The sequence below is a fragment of the Lissotriton vulgaris genome, chromosome 7, assembly GCF_964263255.1.
Source record: "Lissotriton vulgaris chromosome 7, aLisVul1.2, whole genome shotgun sequence".
Lineage (NCBI taxonomy): Eukaryota > Metazoa > Chordata > Amphibia > Caudata > Salamandridae > Lissotriton > Lissotriton vulgaris.
Window position 1 is genome coordinate 81,532,654 of NC_141695.1, and position 22,655 is coordinate 81,555,308.

Sequence of the window (22,655 nt, forward strand, 5' to 3'; positions counted from 1 at the left end):
AATAGGACATGATTTAAAGTTTTCTTTCCCAAGTGGTAAGACAAATGGTAGTTAAAGTTACTCACTGGGCTATGTAACAGTAAAAGGTGCTTTGCGAGTATTTTGCAAAAATAAATAAAGTATGTTTGTTGCCTAAGGCAACTTATAAAGTTGCTGCTGAAGCACTCCCCATCCATCCTCCTACTTAAAGGCAGTTTTCAGCTCTAGTGCTACCCTTAAGTATTTGTCTTTTTCTGATAAGGACAGTGGTACGTTTTGAGCCTCTTATTTCTTTCAACTTCTAAGTCCTTTCTTTGTTCGGCTGTATTTATTTACAGCTTTATTTCTCATAATGTGTTCGCTGTTACTATGGTATCTCCTTCAGCAATTACAAGCTGTGGTAAATATATTTTGTTGGGGGTAATATCTGAGGCAAAACAAACAACAAGACACCCTGGAGCAGGAAATGGTGGATGAGAAGGGTAATACTCTTGTGCAACCATCAACAGGTGGTGGGGATTGTAGCAGCTGGGTAATGATGTGAGAGAGGAGGTATGCAGGGGGCTGGCAGTGTAACTATGCAACATGTGCTTGTGGGTGGTTCCATGTTACAATATTAATAACACAAATATAGTCTGCCAACAACTTCTCAGTCTATTGTTTACAAAGAAATTGCTAATTGACTGTAAATATGTTAATATTATCTCAAAGGGGGGTGATATTTTAGTAAAAAATATTTAGGACACAATATTGTTTCAAATGATATCCAGGCTGAGATATTCTGCTACCATACTGACTCCTGGACAAGCAGCAGTGGAGACTTCAGGGTTGGTGAACAACTAGTAATAACTTTGTTCTGTGTGTGTGTGTGTGTGGCTCCCACCAGAGAACTGCGACTGACTGCTTCTTGCCACTAGTTACACTGCTGGCCCGAGCAGCCTCTTGTGGCTAACTGGCTATAGCTTCAGTTTCCCACTGCTGCAAAAGGTCTCAGACTTTGCTTCCCATTTTCTCTTTCTTGAGGAGCTTCATTCTGTTGCAGTTTGAAAAATAACAAAGAGCTGCACATCTCGCATTAAGAATGTATGGGAGGCTAGGAATGAGACAAGTAGGGGCCTCACTCTCCCTAAATATAATCTCTTAAAATGGAATTCCTGGTCCCAACCAAGTAAAGATTCCTTGTTTAAACTGAATGGAACTTTACTAGATGTTCATTTCTAATGACTGAACATTACTACAGGTTCAACTCTCAATGCCTGAACATTATTATAGGTTCTGCAGGACTATTCTCATATCTGAACATTACTACAGGCTCATCTCTCATGTCTGAATATAACTACAGATTCATCTCATGTCCAAACATTGCTACACGTTCAACTCTCATGTATAAACATAACTACATGTTCAACTCTGATGTCTGAATATTTCTACATGTTCAACTCTCATGTCTGAGAACTACTAAGTGGTAAACTCTCTTGTATGAGCATTACTATAGGTTCAACTCGCATGTTGAACAAAACTACAGATTCAACTCTCATATCAGAAAATAACTACATGTTCAACTCTTATGTCTGAACATTACTACCGGTTCAACCTTTATGTCTGAACATAACTACAGGGTCAACTTTCATGTTTGACACAGCAGAAATGGTCAAACTTGTCAGGGCAGGAAAACGAAATTTGAACTAGGAACTCACCTTTTACAGATGGAGAAAATTGTGCCAATCTCGCCTTAAGGGTCTCTAAGGTCCTCTAGTGCTGGCAGAAGCTCTTGGGATTTGAAGAATGCCAAGGCAGCTGAGAATGTTGCTGTTGAGGTTAAATGAGTTAATATAAAGTGTCTGCAAAGAATTGTGCCCCAGCTCTGTATTCCCAATAGCCACAGCAAACCTCAGCCCACAAATCACCAACTATAGATGTCTAGACTGCCTAGTCACAAACTGCATGTTGTAGTATGTTTAGTAGTACTACAGTAATATCACTAAAGTACGACAAAATGTTATTCACAAACCAACAGATGTAAAACTCCACCTCCACCTCTCCTATCTTTTCCAGAGGAAGATACTCACACATCTAATTTTACTACTTTATAGTACATTTTGGAGGGACCAGGAGGGGTGGTTCACAAATGGAGTGTACTTTCTGAAAAAAAGTGGAGTTTAGGGAAGTGTAAGAAGGATTATCGGAGGACTAAGGAGGTTTTACGGAGGGACATGCACCCACCTACCTATAGTAAGCTCGTTCCTATCCACAAAGTCCACCTCTAAAAGTATTGCAGAAAAAAACGACCCAAAACAGTAGTATGCTCAGAATTGGAGTATGTCCAGCACCTCACATGGCCAACCACTAGTGCTCAGACACCTTCCTATAGAAAATAATGACGGTAGGAACTTTAAATAAAATCTCACTATAAAAATGTTAAATTAAATGTTTTTTTAACAATTTCTTTCTAAATAGATTGACATGACAGGTGAAATGCTTTGGTTCCAATAGTGCAGGAGAGGAGAACGAGAATTAGGTAGGGTCTGATATCTGTAAGAAAATGTTATCTACACCTTCAGACCTCCATGGATACTTTCAAGGATTCATGAGACTGCTACATAAGTTCAAGAAAGTCTTCTATGTGTCAATATTATAGCTCTGAAATCTAGATAACAGGGAGGAAGGTTGCATTTTAGCCAGTGGCAAGAAGTCTCTGCTGCTTAGGTTTTCATATCAGGTTAAACACAGGGGGCCTCATTTATGAGAAATGACGCATCGCTGCGTGAAAGCAGCGATGCGTCACTTCTCAGTGCGCCCTCTTTGCAACATTCCTGATGCATCATATTTAATGGATGACGCATCATGTCGGAAGGAGTTACATATACGTCGGTATTTCTGACATATCTGTAAGCGCAAAAGTGACGCATTGCTGGAGTGTGTCACAAAACTGACGCAACTCCAGCAATGCGTCCTTTCACATGGGGCAAGCTCCATGTGAAAGGGCCTGCGTCAGTCTTACGCCTGCTGTGAGGCAGGCGCAAGATTTTGACGCAAAGGCGTCCTAGAATTGACACAGTGAAATCTCATAGATTTCACGGCGTCACTTCTACGACCCTTCCTTGCGTCAATACGCCCCCTTGCATACATTATACCTGGCGCAGGTTTAATGTGGCACAGGGGTTAACAAAGTGATGCATCTACCTAGATGCGTCACTTTGTAAATATGGTACAACAAGGCGCATTTTGTATGCCACTGGTGCGTCACAAAAAGTGACGCACCGGCGGCGTAAAAGTGACGCACAGCCTCATAAATGAGGCCCAGGGAGTGCAAAATTCACAAACTTTTAATTTAAGTAAGATGTATTATATGTCTGAAAACTTTGTGAAGATGCAAGTATTTTGCTGAACACCATTGGCGAACAAGCATTTTGAAAATTGCACATGAGGGTTAACTTTGCCTACAAAAGACACACAAGCAGCAATAAATGTCTTGTTCAACAAGAAAGTGTCTCTGATGACCATTCTACTAAAACCTGTTTATGAGGGGAAAATCATGCAGCATTCTGTGAACATAAAATCGTTACAATTGTCTAGGAAATCAAGGAGGCTTCACAGGCAAAAACTACTTTGTAAATTGTGTGAAATGTAGTATCGGCAATTGACAGTATTTCATCTTAAATGCTGCAACCGAGTCAACATCAGGATCGATGTGTATTGTTTAGATTGTTGTTTGCACAATACTGTTAAACTGGTTTACTACATTTAGCTAAACTGAATTAGAAGCTAAGGACCTCATTGCAAGAGGGCATAATGCCTGTTACCGGCCCATCGAATTGTCTGGCCACTGGTAAAGAGGTCCTAAATAGAGATCTGCTGGGATCATCAAGGTGTGCCAGGGGGTTTTCTAGTAGAAGTTTGGATGCCAACATTTTTTAGCAGATATGGAATTTGCCTCAGGTTAGAGGAACATGTTGGGGTTTTGGATGTATGTCAGCCTGAGAGACTGGAACAGAAACTGATAATTGAGAATAATTATTCCTATACATTGTAGCAAGTGCTTGTTTTGTAAAAGAAAAATTACCAGGGACTGATGTTATGATCAGAAGGCCACTACCAGAGCTACCGCTGGTCAGGGGGGGGGGGGGCAAGTGGCAAGGCTGTATAGTCTTGATGCTCATGCATCTATAATCCACCACCAGACATTTCCGGTCTCTTCATCTCACTCTTGCAGGTTCTTTTTCATCCCTGATTTCTGCCTTTATTAATGTTTTCCCATCTTTCGCTACCTCCTTCTTTCCTTCGTTCTACATTTTGTGTTTTTCTTTATCTTGCACTGGATTGAAGTCTGTTGAAGTAAAATAAGTGCTGGTCCCCAAAAATGAGTGCAACCAATGGCTAAAATTTAGCACTGTTTGCAAGAGATATGGGGAGTTAGTGGAGATATTAGATTACTTTGTATGGTTGGGAGCCAATATTTAGCACTGTTTGTAGGAGATATGGGCAGCTAGTGGAGATATTAGATTAGTTTACATGGGTGAGAGTGTAGTAATTTTGGACCATTTTTTTATTGAATCTTGCTGTGCAGACAAGCAAAGGCGAGTAAACAGTATTTCCTTTCTGTTTCTCTCACTCTCATTCATTCTTTATTTAGCTCAGTGGTCACATTTTAGTTAATTCTTCCTTTGTCTTGAAGTGCTTGATCATCATCTATATAAGAAAGTGTATCAGGTGCTACGGGAGTGGACAGGAGTGAAGGTATCCGAAACAGCAGTGCCTAATCTCTACAAAAATAGGTATTTGGGCCTGATGCTTTGCTCAGAATCCCACATCCAGCACTGTCAAAGATTGAGGTACTGAATTCCAAGCCTGCATATTCCTTCATTCCAAATGATGCCTCTTTAATCTACCACTGAACACTTGCTGCCTCTTTACCTCCCTCTTGCAGGTTCTTTTTCATCCCCACTGTCTCACTTTGTCACTGTTTTTATTCATTCTTGTTTCTATTTTTTGTGTTTTCCAATCTCTTGCTTTGGATCAAAAAAGTCATAAGGGGAAAAATAAGTCCTGGTCCTCAATAATGAGTGCTGGCAGGCCCCACCTGCAACCACCAGATGAAATTAAGCACTGTCAGGTGAGCATAAACAGATTAATGCTTAGGTTAATTTGTGAATTACAATCATGCAAGTTACAAGGTAGAAGGTACCCCCTTCTCCAGCTGCAGTGGAATGTAACAACTCTTTGGAACCCCAACGTTGGTCCCAAATCATTGATAGAATACCACCTGTCAAAATAGGCAGTTGTTATTGTGAGGAAATCCCTCTTTTTGTCAGATCATCCCCAAAGTTTTAGACTCATGCAACTGGCTTTTTGACTTTGAGAGTTCTCTGAGCACTGCCAAACAGGCCTCAGTGCTAGTGACCCGACCCTTAAAAAATATATGGCTGATTGGTTTACCCACATTGGCATAGGTTACCCTACTTATAAGTCCCTAGAGTATAGTACTAGGTATACCCAGGGCCTGTAAATCAAAGTGTCCTCCATTGGCTGCAGCATCTAGTGTGCCATCACGAGAGTAACAAAGCAAAACAAGACTCCGAGCCTGCTATTGCCGGCTGGCAGAGCGGTTTTCAAACTACTAACTCAACTTTGCCAAATAAACCTATGACAATTTCCAGATCGTTCTTTTTAATAAATTGTAGTCACCTCAAAGGCAGGCTATCAAGCCCTAAGCCAGGGTGCAGTGTACTAAAAGCTGGTATATGTGTTTTTACATGAACTGATAGTAAAACCCTACATTGCAATGTTTATAGAAGAAATACTCGTAGCCCCAGTGAGGAGTACTCTGTTATATGCTGACAACTCAGCTGTCCGAACTTTTGAATGGGACTAACAAAATAGATACTATGAGGTATCAAAAGAATTGTTGCATTAAACCGGACTTGATGCCTCAGTCGAATTTAATGTAAATTTCATAGTATTGATTCTACATCGTTGTTGAGATGAAATTCACATTTTATCAAGAATAAGTGTCATCAAAGACATGGATGGGTCGAATTATTTGAACCCGATGGGTCAGGTAGTACAGACCCAATGTATTTTGAGCAGAGCCCTTTGTCAGGGGGAGTTAGATCTAAAAAATTAAATGGAAAAAGCCACCTACTTACATCCACTCTGCATAATAAGAAAGACTGAACTGTTTTAGTATCAAAATTTTCACAACAAAGCCTCAAATTCAAGAAAACTATCTTAAAGCATTGGTCGATGTTGCAACTAGAGCCGGACTTCAAAGGGATCTTCAATGAATCACCCCTGTTTGCATAAGAATGTAGCTGAAACAGCCACGATTCGCTCTCCAAAACCACATTGAACAACACCACTACACAGTATCAGGGCACCATCTCTTGTCTCAACTGCAACAACTTTAATAAAACCATAAAAGGAACCTATGTTACACACCCAAGTAAAGGCAACAAAATCAAACTCAAAATAACAGCCATGTGTGATTCCAAAAATGCGGTGTACTTGTTGAAATGTCTTGTGGACTGGGATACATTGGAAAAACCGATGAAGACAAAAACTAGACTAAATGAACATAAGAGCAACATCAGAACCATGAATCAGAAATCAGTTATTGTTCCGCACTTCCTAGAGTCCAAACACAACATCAGCCAAATTTGCTATCTAGTATTAGAAATTGTGAACATTTGTGAAGGCCACAACAATCAGAAACACCTACTTCAAGGAGAACTGCTTTGGACCAAATTTCTGAACACCAAATGGCCTTAAGTGTTGAATTCAGCTGCTTTCTCTAAATCACCAAGATCTGACTGTGTATTTTTTCTCCAGTTAATCTGGTAACTTTACATCTCCTACTTCACATATTTTCACATTATCTTTTTTCTTTTACCACAATCCTTTTACATTAATGTCTAGTAACATCTTTAATCCTAGTTCTCCTATTGGGAATCCTGTTCACTCAATCAATCTTCTCATTTTGTCACTATTAACATTTCCTTTTCCTATCATTACGATCTCTCATTCATCTGGTGTACCAATCACAATTTTCCCTTGTTTATTGTTTTTTTCCATGTGTTGTATGGTTACAACATTGACCATCCCTAGATGGCCCCCACACATTCATTCATGTGAAGGCACGCGGTTTAATCTCTTGTTTTGATCTCTCTTTTGGATTTTCTTTTTGTCTAGTTCACTACCTGTGTCTTGATCTAATCTTTGTTTATTATTTTACCATGTGTTGTATATGGTTTTTACATTGACCATTACAAAATGGCCCCATGTATTTATGTGAGGTTTTGCCTTTTAACCTCTTGTTTTGACAAAAAGTGACGCACCAGCGGCGTAAAAGTGACGCACAGCCTCATAAATGAGGCCCAGGGAGTGCAAAATTCACAAACTTTTAATTTAAGTAAGATGTATTATATGTCTGAAAACTTTGTGAAGATGCAAGTATTTTGCTGAACACCATTGGAGAACAAGCATTTTGAAAATTGCACATGAGGGTTAACTTTGCCTACAAAAGACACACAAGCAGCAATAAATGTCTTGTTCAACAAGAAAGTGTCTCTGATGACCATTCTACTAAAACCTGTTTATGAGGGGAAAATCATGCAGCATTCTGTGAACATAAAATCGTTACAATTGTCTAGGAAATCAAGGAGGGTTCACAGGCAAAAACTACTTTGTAAATTGGGTGGAATGTAGTATCGGCAATTGACAGTATTTCATCTTAAATGCTGCAACCGAGTCAACATCAGGATCGATGTGTATTGTTTAGATTGTTGTTTGCACAATACTGTTAAACTGGTTTACTACATTTAGCTAAACTGAATTAGAAGCTAAGGACCTCATTGCAAGAGGGCATAATGCCTGTTACCGGCCCATCGAATTGTCTGGCCACTGGTAAAGAGGTCCTAAATAGAGATCTGCTGGGATCATCAAGGTGTGCCAGGGGGTTTTCTAGTAGAAGTTTGGATGCCAACATTTTTTAGCAGATATAGAATTTGTCTAAGGTTAGAGGAACATGTTGGGGTTTTGGATGTATGTCAGCCTGAGAGACTGGAACAGAAACTGATAATTGAGATTAATTATTCATATGCATTGTAGCAAGTGCTTGTTTTGTAAAAGAAAAATTACCAGGGACTGATGTTATGATCAGAAGGCCACTACCAGAGCTACCGCTGGTCAGGGGGGGGGGGGGCAAGTGGCAAGGCTGTATAGTCTTGATGCTCATGCATCTATAATCCACCACCAGACATTTCCGGTCTCTTCATCTCACTCTTGCAGGTTCTTTTTCATCCCTGATTTCTGCCTTTATTAATGTTTTCCCATCTTTCGCTACCTCCTTCTTTCCTTCGTTCTACATTTTGTGTTTTTCTTTATCTTGCACTGGATTGAAGTCTGTTGAAGTAAAATAAGTGCTGGTCCCCAAAAATGAGTGCAACCAATGGCTAACATTTAGCACTGTTTGCAAGAGATATGGGGAGTTAGTGGAGATATTAGATTACTTTGTATGGTTGGGAGCCAATATTTAGCACTGTTTGTAGGAGATATGGGCAGCTATTGGAGATATTAGATTAGTTTACATGGGTGAGAGTGTAGTAAATTTGGACCATTTTTTTATTGAATCTTGCTGTGCAGACAAGCAAAGGCGAGTAAACAGTATTTCCTTTCTGTTTCTCTCACTCTCATTCATTCTTTATTTATCTCAGTGGTCACATTTTAGTTAATTCTTCCTTTGTCTTGAAAGAGCTAGATCATCATCTATATAAGAAAGTGTATCAGGTGCTACGGGAGTGGACAGGAGTGAAGGTATCCGAAACAGCAGTGCTTAATCTCTACAAAAATAGGTATTTGGGCCTGATGCTTTGCTCAGAATCCCACATCCAGCACTGTCAAAGATTGAGGTACTGAATTCCAAGCCTGCATATTCCTTCATTCCAAATGATGCCTCGTTAATCTACCACTGAACACTTGCTGCCTCTTTACTTCCCTCTTGCAGGTTCTTTTTCATCCCCACTGTCTCACTTTGTCACTGTTTTTATTCATTCTTGTTTCTATTTTTTGTGTTTTCCAATCTCTTGCTTTGGATCAAAAAAGTCATAAGGGGAAAAATAAGTCCTGGTCCTCAATATTGAGTGCTGGCGGGCCCCACTTGCAACCACCAGATCAAATTAAGCACTGTCAGGTGAGCATAAACAGATTAATGCTTAGGTTAATTTGTGAATTACAATCATGCAAGTTACAAGGTAGAAGGTACCCCCTCCTCCATCTGCAGTGGAATGTAACAACTCTTTGGAGCCCCAACGTTGGTCCCAAATCATTGATAGAATACCACCTGTCAAAATAGGCAGTTGTTATTGTGAGGAAATCCCTCTTTTTGTCAGATCATCCCCAAAGTTTTAGACTCATGCTACTGGCTTTTTGACTTTGAGAGTTCTCTGAGCACTGCCAAACAGGACTCAGTGCTAGTGACCCGACCCTTAAAAAATATATGGCTGATTGGTTTACCCACATTGGCAAGGTTACCCTACTTATAAGTCCCTAGAGTATAGTACCAGGTATACCCAGAGCCTGTAAATCAAAGTGTCCCCCATTGGCTGCAGCATCTAGTGTGCCATCACGAGAGTAACAAAGCAAATCAAGACTCCGAGCCTGCTATTGCCGGCTGGCAGAGCGGTTTTCAAACTACTAACTCAACTTTGCCAAATAAACCTATGACAATGTCCAGATCGTCCTTTTTAATAAATTTTAGTCACCTCAGTTCCTGTAGGCTATCATGTAGAATTTGTTAATAGACAAGGAGCAGTGGGAGGTGGTATTGGGATTATTTATAAATCCCATTTAAAAGTTTTCTCATTACCCGAGCTTGGTCTAGAAGCAGAAGCCATGAGCTTTAAAATTAAAGAAAATAATTGCATTATATTTTCGGGCCTACTCGTGTATCGCCCCCCTGGTCTGAGAACACCTTTTATCAGAGCACTGCACACCTTTCTTGAATCTACATCTAACTCCGTCACATATACCGTTCTGGGTGATTTTAATTTTCACTTAGAAGCAAATAAAGACTCTGACTCAACTACTTTAATTGACAATTTTTTAAGTTTTGACATGACTCAACTAGTCTCAAACCCCACTCATATCGCAGGACACACCCTTGACGGCATTTTCACTAGCAATAACCATATCAAAGCTATCTCTACCAAAGCAGTCCCTTGCTCTGACCACTATGCTATCTTTTTTAATATGTCTCTGACTAAACGTACACATCATCGGAGAGGCCTTATGCTTCCCGAAAAGACACGTCCTTGGAACAAGCTTGAACCCGCGCTTCTGGCACAGTCACTTGCAAAAGGTCCCCCTGCTCTCGAAACCGGCAACACCAACTTAGGAGCGGCCAAATTCCAAGATTGGATTCAGCAGACAGTCGACGAACTAGCCCCTGTAAAAATAAAAAAAGCCAGAAAACGCTCTGCCACTGCACCTTGGTATTCCATGTAGGTGAAACACATAAAACAAAAATGCCGACGACTTGAGCGGTCGTCGCGCTCGGATTATAGTGTTCAAAACAAGCAAATTTACATCAAAGCCCTGCAGGAATACAAACCAGCAATAGTGCAGGCTAAATCGGCCTAGTTTACAAATAAAATCCAGGCAGCCTCCAATACACCAAAAGAACTATTTAAAACTGTCACTCATCTCAGCATCAATCTCATCTAAGGAGAATAATGACACTGTCCCCCGGTCTGGTCCTAGTTATCCCTCCTTTCCCTTATTAGAGGAGTCACAGGTGGCAGACCTCATCACACAGATGAAGTCAGGGTCTCCATTAGATCCCTGTCCACCGCGTATATTACATATGGTTCCGCTGACAGTGGCAGCTGTTCTGACCCCCTTGATTAACAACATTATCCTCTCAGGTGTTTTCCCTATCAGCTGGAAAAAAAGCATGTATTCGACCAATCCTGAAAAAGGATTCATTGAACCCAGCCGAACCAAAGAATTATCGACCAATATCCTGCCTGCCGCTACCTGCCAAGATTCTCGAAAAAGCCATCAACCTAGAAATGATGCGCTATGTTGATCATAACAAACTTCTAGACCCCTCCCAACATGGATTCCGCCCTTCCCATTCAACAGAGTCGGCCCTGATTATGGCGACGGAAAATATTCGAAGAACTATGGATGAGGGCGGCAGAACTGCCCTGATTTTACTTGACCTCACAGCGGCTTTCGATACCGTGAACCATTCAATCCTGTTGAACAGACTAAAAACACTTGGCTTCACGGACGCTGCCCTAGCCCTCTTAACATCCTTTTTGGACTCTCGAATCCAACAAGTGTACTGGGAAGGTCTTACATCTGACGAATTCTCCCTTCCAGGTGGGGTCCCTCAGGGATCGGCACTATTTCCCACCCTGTTTAATTTATATGTCACCCCCTTAGCTGCCTTAGTTCAATCCCAGGGTCTGCAATTAGTATCCTACGCTGACGACACTCAAATAGTAGTCTCAGTGTCCCAGTCCATCCAAGCCACTGCGGAGCGCTTTAAGAACTGTCTTCTCAGTGTAAAAAACTGGATGAGCCTTAACTTTTTAAAACTAAATGCAGACAAGACCGAGATAATCGAGTTCGGTCAGAAACCATTGATCTGGAACAACCTTTGGGGGCCCCCAGAGGCGGGCTCCTGCCCAAGTCCAGCAGAAAAGGTCAGGAATCTTGGCTTTCTGGTTGATAAAGATCTATCATGTAAGGCTCAGATTAACCAGGTAACGTCTACCTGCTTCCATACCATCAAGATCCTTAGGAAAGTTCTACCTTATATCCCCCCCACATTGCAAAAAACTGTTATGGGTGCCCTGGTAATGTCCTGAGTGAACTATTGCAACTCTCTCTACTTGGGCACAGGAGAAAAACAACTGAATAAGCTGCAGGCAATTCAAAACGCCGCAGCCAGGGTTCTGATGAATCTACCCTATCGTCACCCAACATCTAAAGTCATTAGGAAACTTCACTGGCTACCAGTCAGGTGTAGAATTCAATTTAAAGCCCTCTGTCTGGCCCACGGATCTGTGCACGGTACGGGATCTGACGATCTTGCCAAACTACTTCCTCGATATGTGCCATCACGTGCGCTGAGATCAGCCGGTCTTGATCTTATCTGCCAACCTAAAATAAGAAGACAACGCTGGGGTGGCAGATCTTTCTCTTACCAGGCTTCCAGACTGTGGAACTCTCTACCCCCTGCACTGCGCTCACAAAAATCTAAACTTTGTTTCAGAAAAGCACTGAAAACCTTGCTCTTTTCCTCGTATTAAGACTGGCTCACACTGCTCTCTAGTCACTCAGCGCCAAGACGCCGCGGCATTCGAGCGCTTTACAAGTACTTCAGTCAGTCAGTCAGTCAGTCAGTCTCAAAGGCAGGCTATCAAGCCCTAAGCTGGGGTGCAGTGTACTAAAAGCTGGTATATGTGTTTTTACATGAACTGATAGTAAAACCCTACATTGCAATGTTTATAGAAGAAAGACTAGTAGCCCCAGTGACGAGTACTCTGTTATATGCTGACAACCCAGCTGTCCGAACTTTTGAATGGGACTAACAAAATAGATAATATGAGGTATCAAAAGAATTGTTGCATTAAACCTGACTTGATGCCTCAGTCGAATTTAATGTAACTTTTTCAGATGTGTCAACTTTAGAACGTTTTGTGAGGTATTTGTAAATTCACAACAAAATCACTAGTGTACTGGAGTCATTTTAGATCAAGTTCTGCATGTGACCATCATATCGCTGACTGATCGCCAGCGTAATGAAAAATTAGCTAAAGAAGCATTACCCCACCCGATAACGTTCCCCGGTTGCACAGCCAAATTGCCAAAAGGGATTGATCCAATGTAGTTGAGAGGTAAAGTAAGAGTTAAGATTTCATAGTATTGATTCTACATCGTTGTTGAGATGAAATTCACATTTTATTAAGAATAAGTGTCATCAAAGACATGGATGGGTCAGGTAGTATAGACCCAATGTATTTTGAGCAGAGCCCTTTGTCAGGGGAAGTTAGATCTAAAAAATGAAATGGAAAAAGCCACCTACTTACATCCACTCTGCATAATAAGAAAGACTGAACTGTTTTAGCATCGAAATTTTCACAACAAAGCCTCAAATTCAAGAAAACTATCTTAACGCATTGGTCGATGTTGCAACTAGAGCCAGTATCAGGGCACCATCTCTTTTCTCAACTGCAACAACTTTAATAAAACCATCAAAGGAACCTATGTTACACACCCAAGTAAAGGCAACACAATCAAACTCAAAATAACAGCCATGTGTGACTCCAAAAATGCGGTGTACTTGTTGAAATGTCTTGTGGACTGGGATACATTGGAAAAACCGATGAAGACAAAAACTAGACTAAATGAACATAAGAGCAACATCAGAACCATGAATCAGAAATCAGTTATTGTTCCGCACTTCCTAGAGTCCAAACACAACATCAGCCAAATTTGCTATCTAGTATTAGAAATTGTGAACATTTGTGAAGGCCTCAACAATCAGAAACACCTACTTCAAGGAGAACTGCTTTGGACCAAATTTCTGAACACCAAATTGCCTTAAGTGTTGAAATCAGCTGCTTTCTCTAAATCACCAAGATCTTACTGTGTATTTTTTCTCCAGTTAATCTGGTAACTTTACATCTCCTACTTCACATATTTTCACATTATCTTTTTTCTTTTACCACAATCCTTTTACATTAATGTCTAGTAACATCTTTAATCCTAGTTCTCCTATTGGGAATCCTGTTCACTCAATCAATCTTCTAATTTTGTCACTATTAACATTTCCTTTTCCTATTATTACGATCTCTCATTCAGCTGGTGTACCGATCACAATTTTCCCTTGTTTATTGTTTTTTTCCATGTGTTGTATGGTTACGACATTGACCATCCCTAGATGGCCCCCACATATTCATTCATGTGAAGGCACGCTGTTTAATCTCTTGTTTTGATCTCTCTTTTGGATTTTCTTTTTGTCTAGTTCACTATCTGTGTCTTGATCTAATCTTTGTTCATTATTTTACCATGTGTTGTATATGGTTTTTACATTGACCATTACAAAATGGCCCCATGTATTTATGTGAAGTTTTGCCTTTTAACCTCTTGTTTTGATCTCTTTATGGTTTTTTCTTTTGTCATGTTCTGTACACCTTACTAATATTTTTTCACACTCGTTCTTAATATTTCAACGTTTATTCTTAATCTCTTCCAGTCACACTAACTCCAGGTTTGCTTGCAGGACATTAGCTATTTCTTCCGGCACTCAAACCGCAGTCGTACCCGCCTTGACATATGGGAAACATTGTTACCGTCACTACGGCAGTAAGATTCTCTATTTTTGCTAATCCTGCTCACTTTGCGGAATAGATGCGCACACTTGTGGCCTGCATCGCAATGCTGATAAGTTGTCATATTAATGCGTGTTTTCTTACCCACTTTGGTCACTTTGTGTAAATATTTTTCACTTGGTTTAACCCATGCTTTTGTACATATTTTTCACTAGCTTGGACTTACACTTGTGCATGACACACTCGGATGAGGCTCACTATTCTACGCCATGTAGCACTTTAATATTTCTATCTTTCTCCTCACCACCCAATTCTTATCAATTATCTTCACCTAAACATTATTTATGGTGTCACACTGTGTAATGTGGTTAAAATATTCACAACTGTTCACCCTAATCCTCAGTCACTTTTCCTTATCTTCACCTAAATTTAGGCACTTAGCATTGGTTAACCATACATTTCACCAACTTAGTTTTCATCCCTAACCCCATGTTGTACGTATGAGCTTGTGTTATGTCTGTGGCTTTTTCCAATAAATGTTTTAGATCTAAATACCCCTGACGAAGGGCTCTGCCAGAAAGGCATTGGGTCTATACTACCTGACCCATCAGGTTTAAATAATTTGACCCATCTATGTCTTTGATGGAAAAATGTGAGTTTCATCTCAACGACAATACAGAGTAAATACTATGCAATCTTAGCTCTTTGATTACCGGTTGAACTACATTGGATCAATCTCTTTTGGGAATTTGGCTGCGCAACCGGGGGATATTAACTGGTGGGATAACGCTTCTTTACATTTAGAAAGTTGGCACTCTGTTGCCCAAGTTTCCAGTGGCCATTTGTGGTTGCTGGCCATTAAGAATTTTTCTGCCAACCCCCAGGAAGGAATATTTAGGGCATGCCTTTGGAAGTGTTGTTACCTCTTCCTGACAGTAAAGGCCAAATGGGGTGTGAGCTCAAAAGGCACACTTCAAAAGGGAAGCCTAATTTGAAGGGCAAATGGAAGATACAGAAAAGAGGATCTTCTCTTTTGTTTTCGTAAACAGTTTGACAATGGGGGCAGAGAAAGGGGAAACAGTTGGCAAACAGTTTTTTCCCATGTAAGTGCTTCTCTCAGGTAAGCACACATCTAGGGTGGGCTGCCAATCTTTACACGTTGATAATAAGTTTATGCAATCTTAGGCGTGGGAGATATAAAGCATTCTGGGATTGCTAGATGCCTCAATTTGCAGGGAGTTGTTATCAAGAGGGTAGGGAGCCCATTGGCCAGTAGGCACAGTATCCCCTGTGGGCAGAATCTCTGCACAAAAATGGCACCCAGACCCCAGGATCATGTCTGAACTGGGCAGAGGACTGAGTAAGGACTGTCCTGCTGTTCCCTTGACCCAGAAAAGGAAGGACTGTGCCTGTGAAGCCCTGCTTGAGGAATAGTTATCCTCCAGCCCAGACAGCAGTGACTGACTTCATGTTCCAGGTACAGGGTCACAAAAACTGAACAAGCCTGGCTTGGTAAATGGTATCAATAAACGCTTGACTGCTGCCGATCTCTGAAGTGTAGCCTGGTAGACCGATTCTGACACTCAAAAGTTGCACCAGATTCTGCTGGACCTAGAAGAGTTGCTGGACTGCAGTTTAGTCACCCACGAAGGACATTAGCCTCATCCAAACCACTGGTTTCGCTGTGCTCAGAGACAAGTAGACCAGTAACTGTTTATTGGCTGGACTTTGACCCCTGTGGCTAAAGTCATCCCAACTTGACCGTGGACCAATAAGTAGCCCCAGGACTATCCCCTTTGTCAGTGCAGAGTGCAGCACCCTTAATATCCTCCAACATTTTCAGCATCCTGTATCCCTTGCATCAGGACCACTCCATTGAAGTCTATGGTGGTTAGTGCTAAGGACTGGAACTGGACTGGAGACTGCTTTGGCCTTGAGGTAACTGTCGACATAAGTCCCATTGACTTTCTCACTGCCAAAGATGGTCATCTAAAGTAAGCTGGAGAACCCAAACGAAATTTCTTTTGAAGTTTCAAAAAGGTTTTTTTAAATTATGGCTAGCCATGGTAGTGGCCAATACTCGTCCATTTCTGAGTGAAAATATGTGATTTACGAATTGATTGAATATTTATATCTCCAGAACCCTTCAGTGGATATTGGAAGTTTCGGTGTCTAACACTTCATAAAAAAAATAACTATATATATGGAATGGTGTTGGAGTTCCTTTTTGTGCTTTTTTCTTGTTCAGCTGAGATGATACTTCTAAATGCTTTGCACTTGTTTCTTTGACACATCCTAACTGCTTGATGCCACACCTACCCAAGTTTGAGATAAGGTTTTCTCAAAAGAGCCTGACTGGAAACAAGACGGGTTGATGAGTGTATTACACGGTGAAGTCGCACAATCTCACCATATAATTCATCACATTCATTCACAAAGTGAAAGCCATCAAAGGTGGTCAGATTCCACTATGTAAATACCAGCTGCAGCCACAGGCGGGAGAAGACAGGGAGAAAGGGGTGCCCATGATGGAACCTTGAAGCACGCTCATTTTATTCCGAATGCAGAATCTGTTCCTTAAGAAAAATAGCAATTTGAGATTGTGAATGCAAGGTTGAAGGTCTGCTGTCCCTTGTGATGCTCCATCTCTGTATTCATAGGCTTTTGGTAGGATTAGAAAAATGGAGGCCAGCCTCAATCATATTCGTAAGGTTGGATTCATCAAAATCCGAAAGAATGGCCATATTGCCCACTGATAGATCTGTACATGCGTTGCAGCATGTGTTGCAGTGCAAAATGTAGGTTGGGTGGCAAAGCAATAATAATAATAATAATAAATCATTTATAGAGCGCCTGGCTACACAAAAACTGTGTGTCCCCGCGCTAACTGCTGATAGATTTCGAGAGGCAGCTATGGAGAAGCTCTGGGGAGATTACATGTTGGGGAACAAAAACGTTTTAAGTTTTCCCCGAAATCTCAATTCAGATGGTTCCATCCGCAAATGAAGCGGGAGTGCATTCCTATGTTTAGCGGCTAGGTACCTAAAGGACCTGCCGCCTATTCTGGCCCTGAAAATCCGAGGAAGTTTAAATAACATCGCACCGGATGATCTTAAGTTCCGAGTGGGGCGATGTATTGTGAGTAGGTTCTTTAAGTAGTCTGGGCCTTTGCCCTGTGCGATGCGATGTGCATAGCAGAGGGTTTTAAATTTGATCCTCTCCTTAACCGGGAGCCAGTGGAGTTTGGCCAGGACGGTCTTTGCGGAGGTTCTGCAAGAGAGTCCGAGCACGAGGCGTGCAGCGGCATTCTGCACACACTGGAGTTGGTGTAGACCCTTGTGACTGAGCCCTACCAGCAGGGCATTCCCATAATCAAGATGGGGGGTCACCAGCGCGTGGACAATTGTTTTTCTGGCTCGGGTAGGAAGGAGATCTAATACCTTGCGGAGGACCCTCAGAGTGCCAAAGCACCTTCCCGTTACCCTGCTGATATGGGCCTTGCCAGAAAGATCAGAATCCAGCATAACACCAAGGTTTCTTACCGACTCCACAGGAATGGGGGGACTTCCTAGCTCAATAGGCCACCATAAGGGAGACCAGGCTGATGCTGCTCTCCCGACCACCAGTAGTTCAGTTTTGTCGTCATTCAGACGCAAGCAGTTATTGTTCATCCAAACTGCTACTGCTGACATACAGTTTGAAAAATTGATGGCGTCTTCTTTATGGTCGGGAGTAAGCTTAAACACCAGCTGGGTGTCATCTGCATAGCTGATAATTCCCACCCCTAAAGCCTCCACATTGTGAGCCAGGGGTTCCATATAAATGTTGAACAACGTAGGGCTCAAACTTGAGCCCTGAGGAACCCCATGGCTCACCTTCCGGAGGGAAGATCTAAAGGGTGGGCAGTGCAGTTGAAAGCTTCTGTCGGCCAAGAAGGAACGCAGCCAGGCAAAGCCTGAACTTGTTACCCCCATGTCCGAAAGACGAGACAGCAGCGTTGTGTGCAGCACGGTGTCAAATGCTGCACTAAGGTCTAATAAGACCAACGCTGCTGTCTCACCTTCATCCACTATCTGCCTAAGATGCTCAGTGGAGTATAGAACGGCCGACTCAGTAGAGTAGCCAGTTCTAAATCCCGATTGAGAGGGGTGGAGGAGGGCTTCTTCCTCCAAACACTCCATGAGCTGAGAAATGGGAATATTGGGCTTCTTTTTTAGTGGTATAACCTGAGCAGTTTTCCATACACGCAATTCGGATTTAGGAAATTCCATGGGACAGAGACAGCCTTGATTAAGGCTGCTGATGACATCAGGGTAATCAGGGACCAAGGAGGCACAGCCATTCTAGTTTTGCTAGACTTATCAGCAGCTTTCGACACGGTCGACCACACCATCTTGGTCGACCGTGTCGAGGGATTTGGCATTTGCCACACTGCCAAAAACCTAATTGCGTCCTTCCTTGCCAAAAGAACGCAGGCTGTCATCCTAGGACCCTTTCAATCGGCCCAACTCTCTGCTCCATGTGGCGTACCTCAAGGCTCATCCCTGAGTCCGACACTGTTTAATATCTATGTGTCGGACCTTGCTAAAACCATCAAAGCACACGGGATGAGCCTAACTTCCTACGCCGATGACACCCAACTAGTGTTGGCAATCAAAGGGGACGGAGATCAAGTGGCCGAAAAATTTAAGAAAGGGCTCCTAGACATAGGAGAATGGATGTCCACCAACTGTCTAAAGTTGAATTCTGAAAAAAACGAGGTACTCATTTTTGGAACACACCTGCCAGCCTGGCCCTCAAGCTGGTGGCCAGAGACCTTCGGTACCACTCCTACCCCTACTGCCAAAGTCAGGAACCTTGGCATCATCTTTGACGATGGCCTAAATTTTATGGACCATGCCAACAAAACGGTGTCCACAGCACACCTGAAACTTAAGATGATCAGGAAAATACGCCCTTTTCTTCCTGATTCAGCCATCAAGACACTGGTCACCTCACTTGTCCTGTCCTCCCTGGATTATTGTAATGGTCTTTTCCTTAACGCTCAATCCAGAGTTATCACCAAACTGCAGACTATCCAAAACGCGGCAGCTCGCCTGCTCGCTGGCAAAACTAAATTTGAATCTATCTCCAATAACATAAAGGACTTTCACTGGCTCACTGTGCAAAAAAGAATCCAATTCAAATCCCTCTGTATTGTATTCAAAGCACTCAACAATCAAGGACCCCACTTTCTAAAAAATCAATTACAACAACACAAACCCTCCAGGGCCTTAAGATCGGCTACTCTCAATCAACTAGTCACTCCCCGCACTAAAACTGTCACTTGGGGCGATCGGCGTTTCTTGGTGGCTGCCCCCAAGCTATGGAACACCCTGCCACTCAACATCAGACAAAGCCCCACTCTTCTTCAATTCCGTAAACTTTTGAAAACCTGGCTGTTCACTCAATAATCACTTCAACGCTTATAGTCAGTCTCAAATAACTGGTTTATCAGCGCCAAGACGCCTACGGGTAAATGTAGCGCTTTATAAATATTAAAAATAAATAAATAAATAAATACCTCCGGTACGTGACATTCCTGAAAGGACAGTGTCACCATGTGACTAATATGGTCAATTAATATACTTTCCATAACTCCCTTGCACCAAGCCGGTGGACAGGCGTCGCAGGGGGAGCCGGATTGTATACTATTAATAATACCTAAAAGTTCAAGTCTTTCAGGAGTTTTGAAGCATGTAAGAAGGGATTTTTGTGTGGAGATAGTTCTAGTGTCCTCTCTGTTACTTAGAAGATCTTTATTATCTATAAAGGTTGCATGAATTTTGTCCACCTTATCTACAAAGAAATCGGCTACAAGATCACACATCTCAGTTGAGTAAGTGTCTTGAGCCTCGAGTCTCGATGGAATCGTGAGTTCTTTGTATATACTGAATAGTTCTCTAGTGGGGTTATCTGCTAGCTCGATTCTGCTTTTAAAGTGGTGACTTTTCTCCTGTCTAACCAATTTCTGGTATTTTTTTAGCTCCGTTTTGTAGCATGGTTGGTGTACTACTCGACCTATTGTACATTCGGCCCTTGGTACTTCTTTGCATATGATTTGGGGGTTTAACTTAACCAAGATGGATATTCCTGGACAGTTGTTTTAAAGTTAACTCATCTTTCCAAACAAGGTTGCACTATGTAATTCTCTCATATGGATATTGAATTATAGGCTATATAGGAATTCTGTCTTGATACTATTCCCTCTTGGCTCTTTAATAACAGTCCCTTGAATGAGCTTCAGTATGGCCATGTTGGTGAAGTTCTAACATCATTCTTTTTTCTCTCCAATGTTTAGTTTTCTTTACCATCTGATGAAACCACCTACGGCTGTGCATACATTCCACTGCCACAACTGCCTGAGAAAAATCATATCTATAAGGTAATTTTTTTTATACCTCCCTCAATATAGTACATTGTCCATGAGACCACTTTGCCATGTAGTTCCCTTTTATTATGTCACCACCAGGAAAGGACTTTCCTGTATTATTGCTCCAATATGGTGTGAATGTATCTGACTGCAAACCACTACCTTATGAATGTATGTTTGCATACTCACATCACATATGCCTGTCCTGCACATGAAACTGACTACATTTCTCCATCCAGCAGAGAGCTCTAGACCTCTAAAATATGTTTGGTCATGGCTAAATATAGGGTTTAGTCGACCTAAAAATAGCATTGTCAGGGTTTCTAGTGACGTTCAGGACAACCTGTCAAGGGCACTAGCAAGGTTAAGAACAAGGAAAGGTAACAAGGTGAGGACGTTGCTCTATGCAGGGACAAACTTTTTCAAGAGAAAGGGTTACATATAAACAAGAGAGTACCTGAAGGCTGGGAGGAAATCAGCTTGGAAGCTGAGGATTGAAGCATGTTGAAATAGATAGTGCACAGTGAACTGGGAAGTCTGCAGTGGAAACTATTACAATAACACAAGTACAAATAACATAAAGGGTGAAAGCAGGGAAACAATAGACAAACTGTCATAAATGATAGTTTGATCCTTAGAAGTGATCTTTCTGAGAAGTGAAGAATCTTAAATGAAGTCAAGGAGCTGATTACCTTCACATAGTTTATGGAGAAACTCAGGAGCTTCTATGGGGAAAAAGAACTACTTGGGTTTCTGTGCCAAGGAACAAGCCTTCAAATTTAACAGGCACCGTTTGGAATAGTGAAAATCAGGATAATAATATAACACACAAGAAGACAAAGAGATTAGTGGAAGGTAAACATAAACTGAGCTCCGGGAAAAGCTGGGCTGGTAAAGGGAGTCTATGCCAGGAATATACAGTCAGGATAATAATGCGAAATACAAGACTAGTATTCCGCATGTGACCAATCAGAACAAGGAACAAGGCAAGCAATAGAATCAAGAGGCAAGATAAATAAGAGACAAACAACAGACACAAATAACTAATAAGACCAGGAAATCAACAACTCTGAAACCAGAAATAAAAAGGCAAGTCTGCAATATTGTCGCAGGATCATACAGAGCACTTGGAGACTCAGAAGCAATATCAGTTGCTAGCAGCTGTTCTCTGAGCTCACCAGGCAGGAATAGCTGGGGACTCAGGGGAAGAGCACAGGTGCAGGGAAAGAGCCAGATACAAGGAACCTGGTTAACATCAATGAAGAGATGGTAGGAATGGTACTTGGAAACAGTAAGACCAGGGAATAAAATAGGCACAGGGCACAGGGAAACTGAGACCAGAGAATGGGTCGGAGCCAAGAAAGAGAAAAATCTGGAATGCTGATCAGAAGGGCCTTGGGATCCAGGAATCAAGATAGAGAACAGCCAGTAGGAAGTCATCAGAGGAGGGTTTGGAGACATAAAAGACTAAAGAGACCATGATGCATTAGGAAAGTGGTGCAGAAGCCTGAACTGGAAGATGAAGTGATCTAGGAATTCAAGGTGTAAAAGTGTATGTTATTCTATGCAGGGATAAAGGCAGGATCCCAGAGAACATTTGTCAGTGTCACCTAGTGGCGGATTGTAAAATCCTAACAAGCATTTGCTTTAGCAAGACTACCACTGGTCTATCTATTGTGAGCCCAATTCAATTTTTTATGCCTGAAGTTGTAAGCCACCAACACAATGTGAGGTAGTAGTCCACTCCACCAGACCCAAAGGAGTTGTACAATGGTTTGTATTCTGCTCTACCATTTTAAGCCAATAAATTCATGACAAAGGACAGACAACTTAATAGGGACAGCATAGGTCCAAAGAACAAACATAACAATATCCAAATCACACTATCATGTGATAATACAGCCTTTTTAATCTGTAAAGGA

The 22,655-nt window shown here is 41.7% G+C and overlaps 1 protein-coding gene across 1 annotated transcript in view; it reads left to right on the top strand.

Annotated features, from left to right (window-relative positions):
• Nucleotides 1–22,655, top strand: part of LOC147700830 (putative DBH-like monooxygenase protein 2) — a 275,994-nt gene that overhangs the window by 15,986 nt on the left and 237,353 nt on the right. The window contains exon 4 of the mRNA XM_086928503.1: nucleotides 20,662–20,745. Coding sequence (XP_086784629.1) covers nucleotides 20,662–20,745 — 84 coding nt within the window. The remainder of the gene's footprint in view (nucleotides 1–20,661; nucleotides 20,746–22,655) is intronic.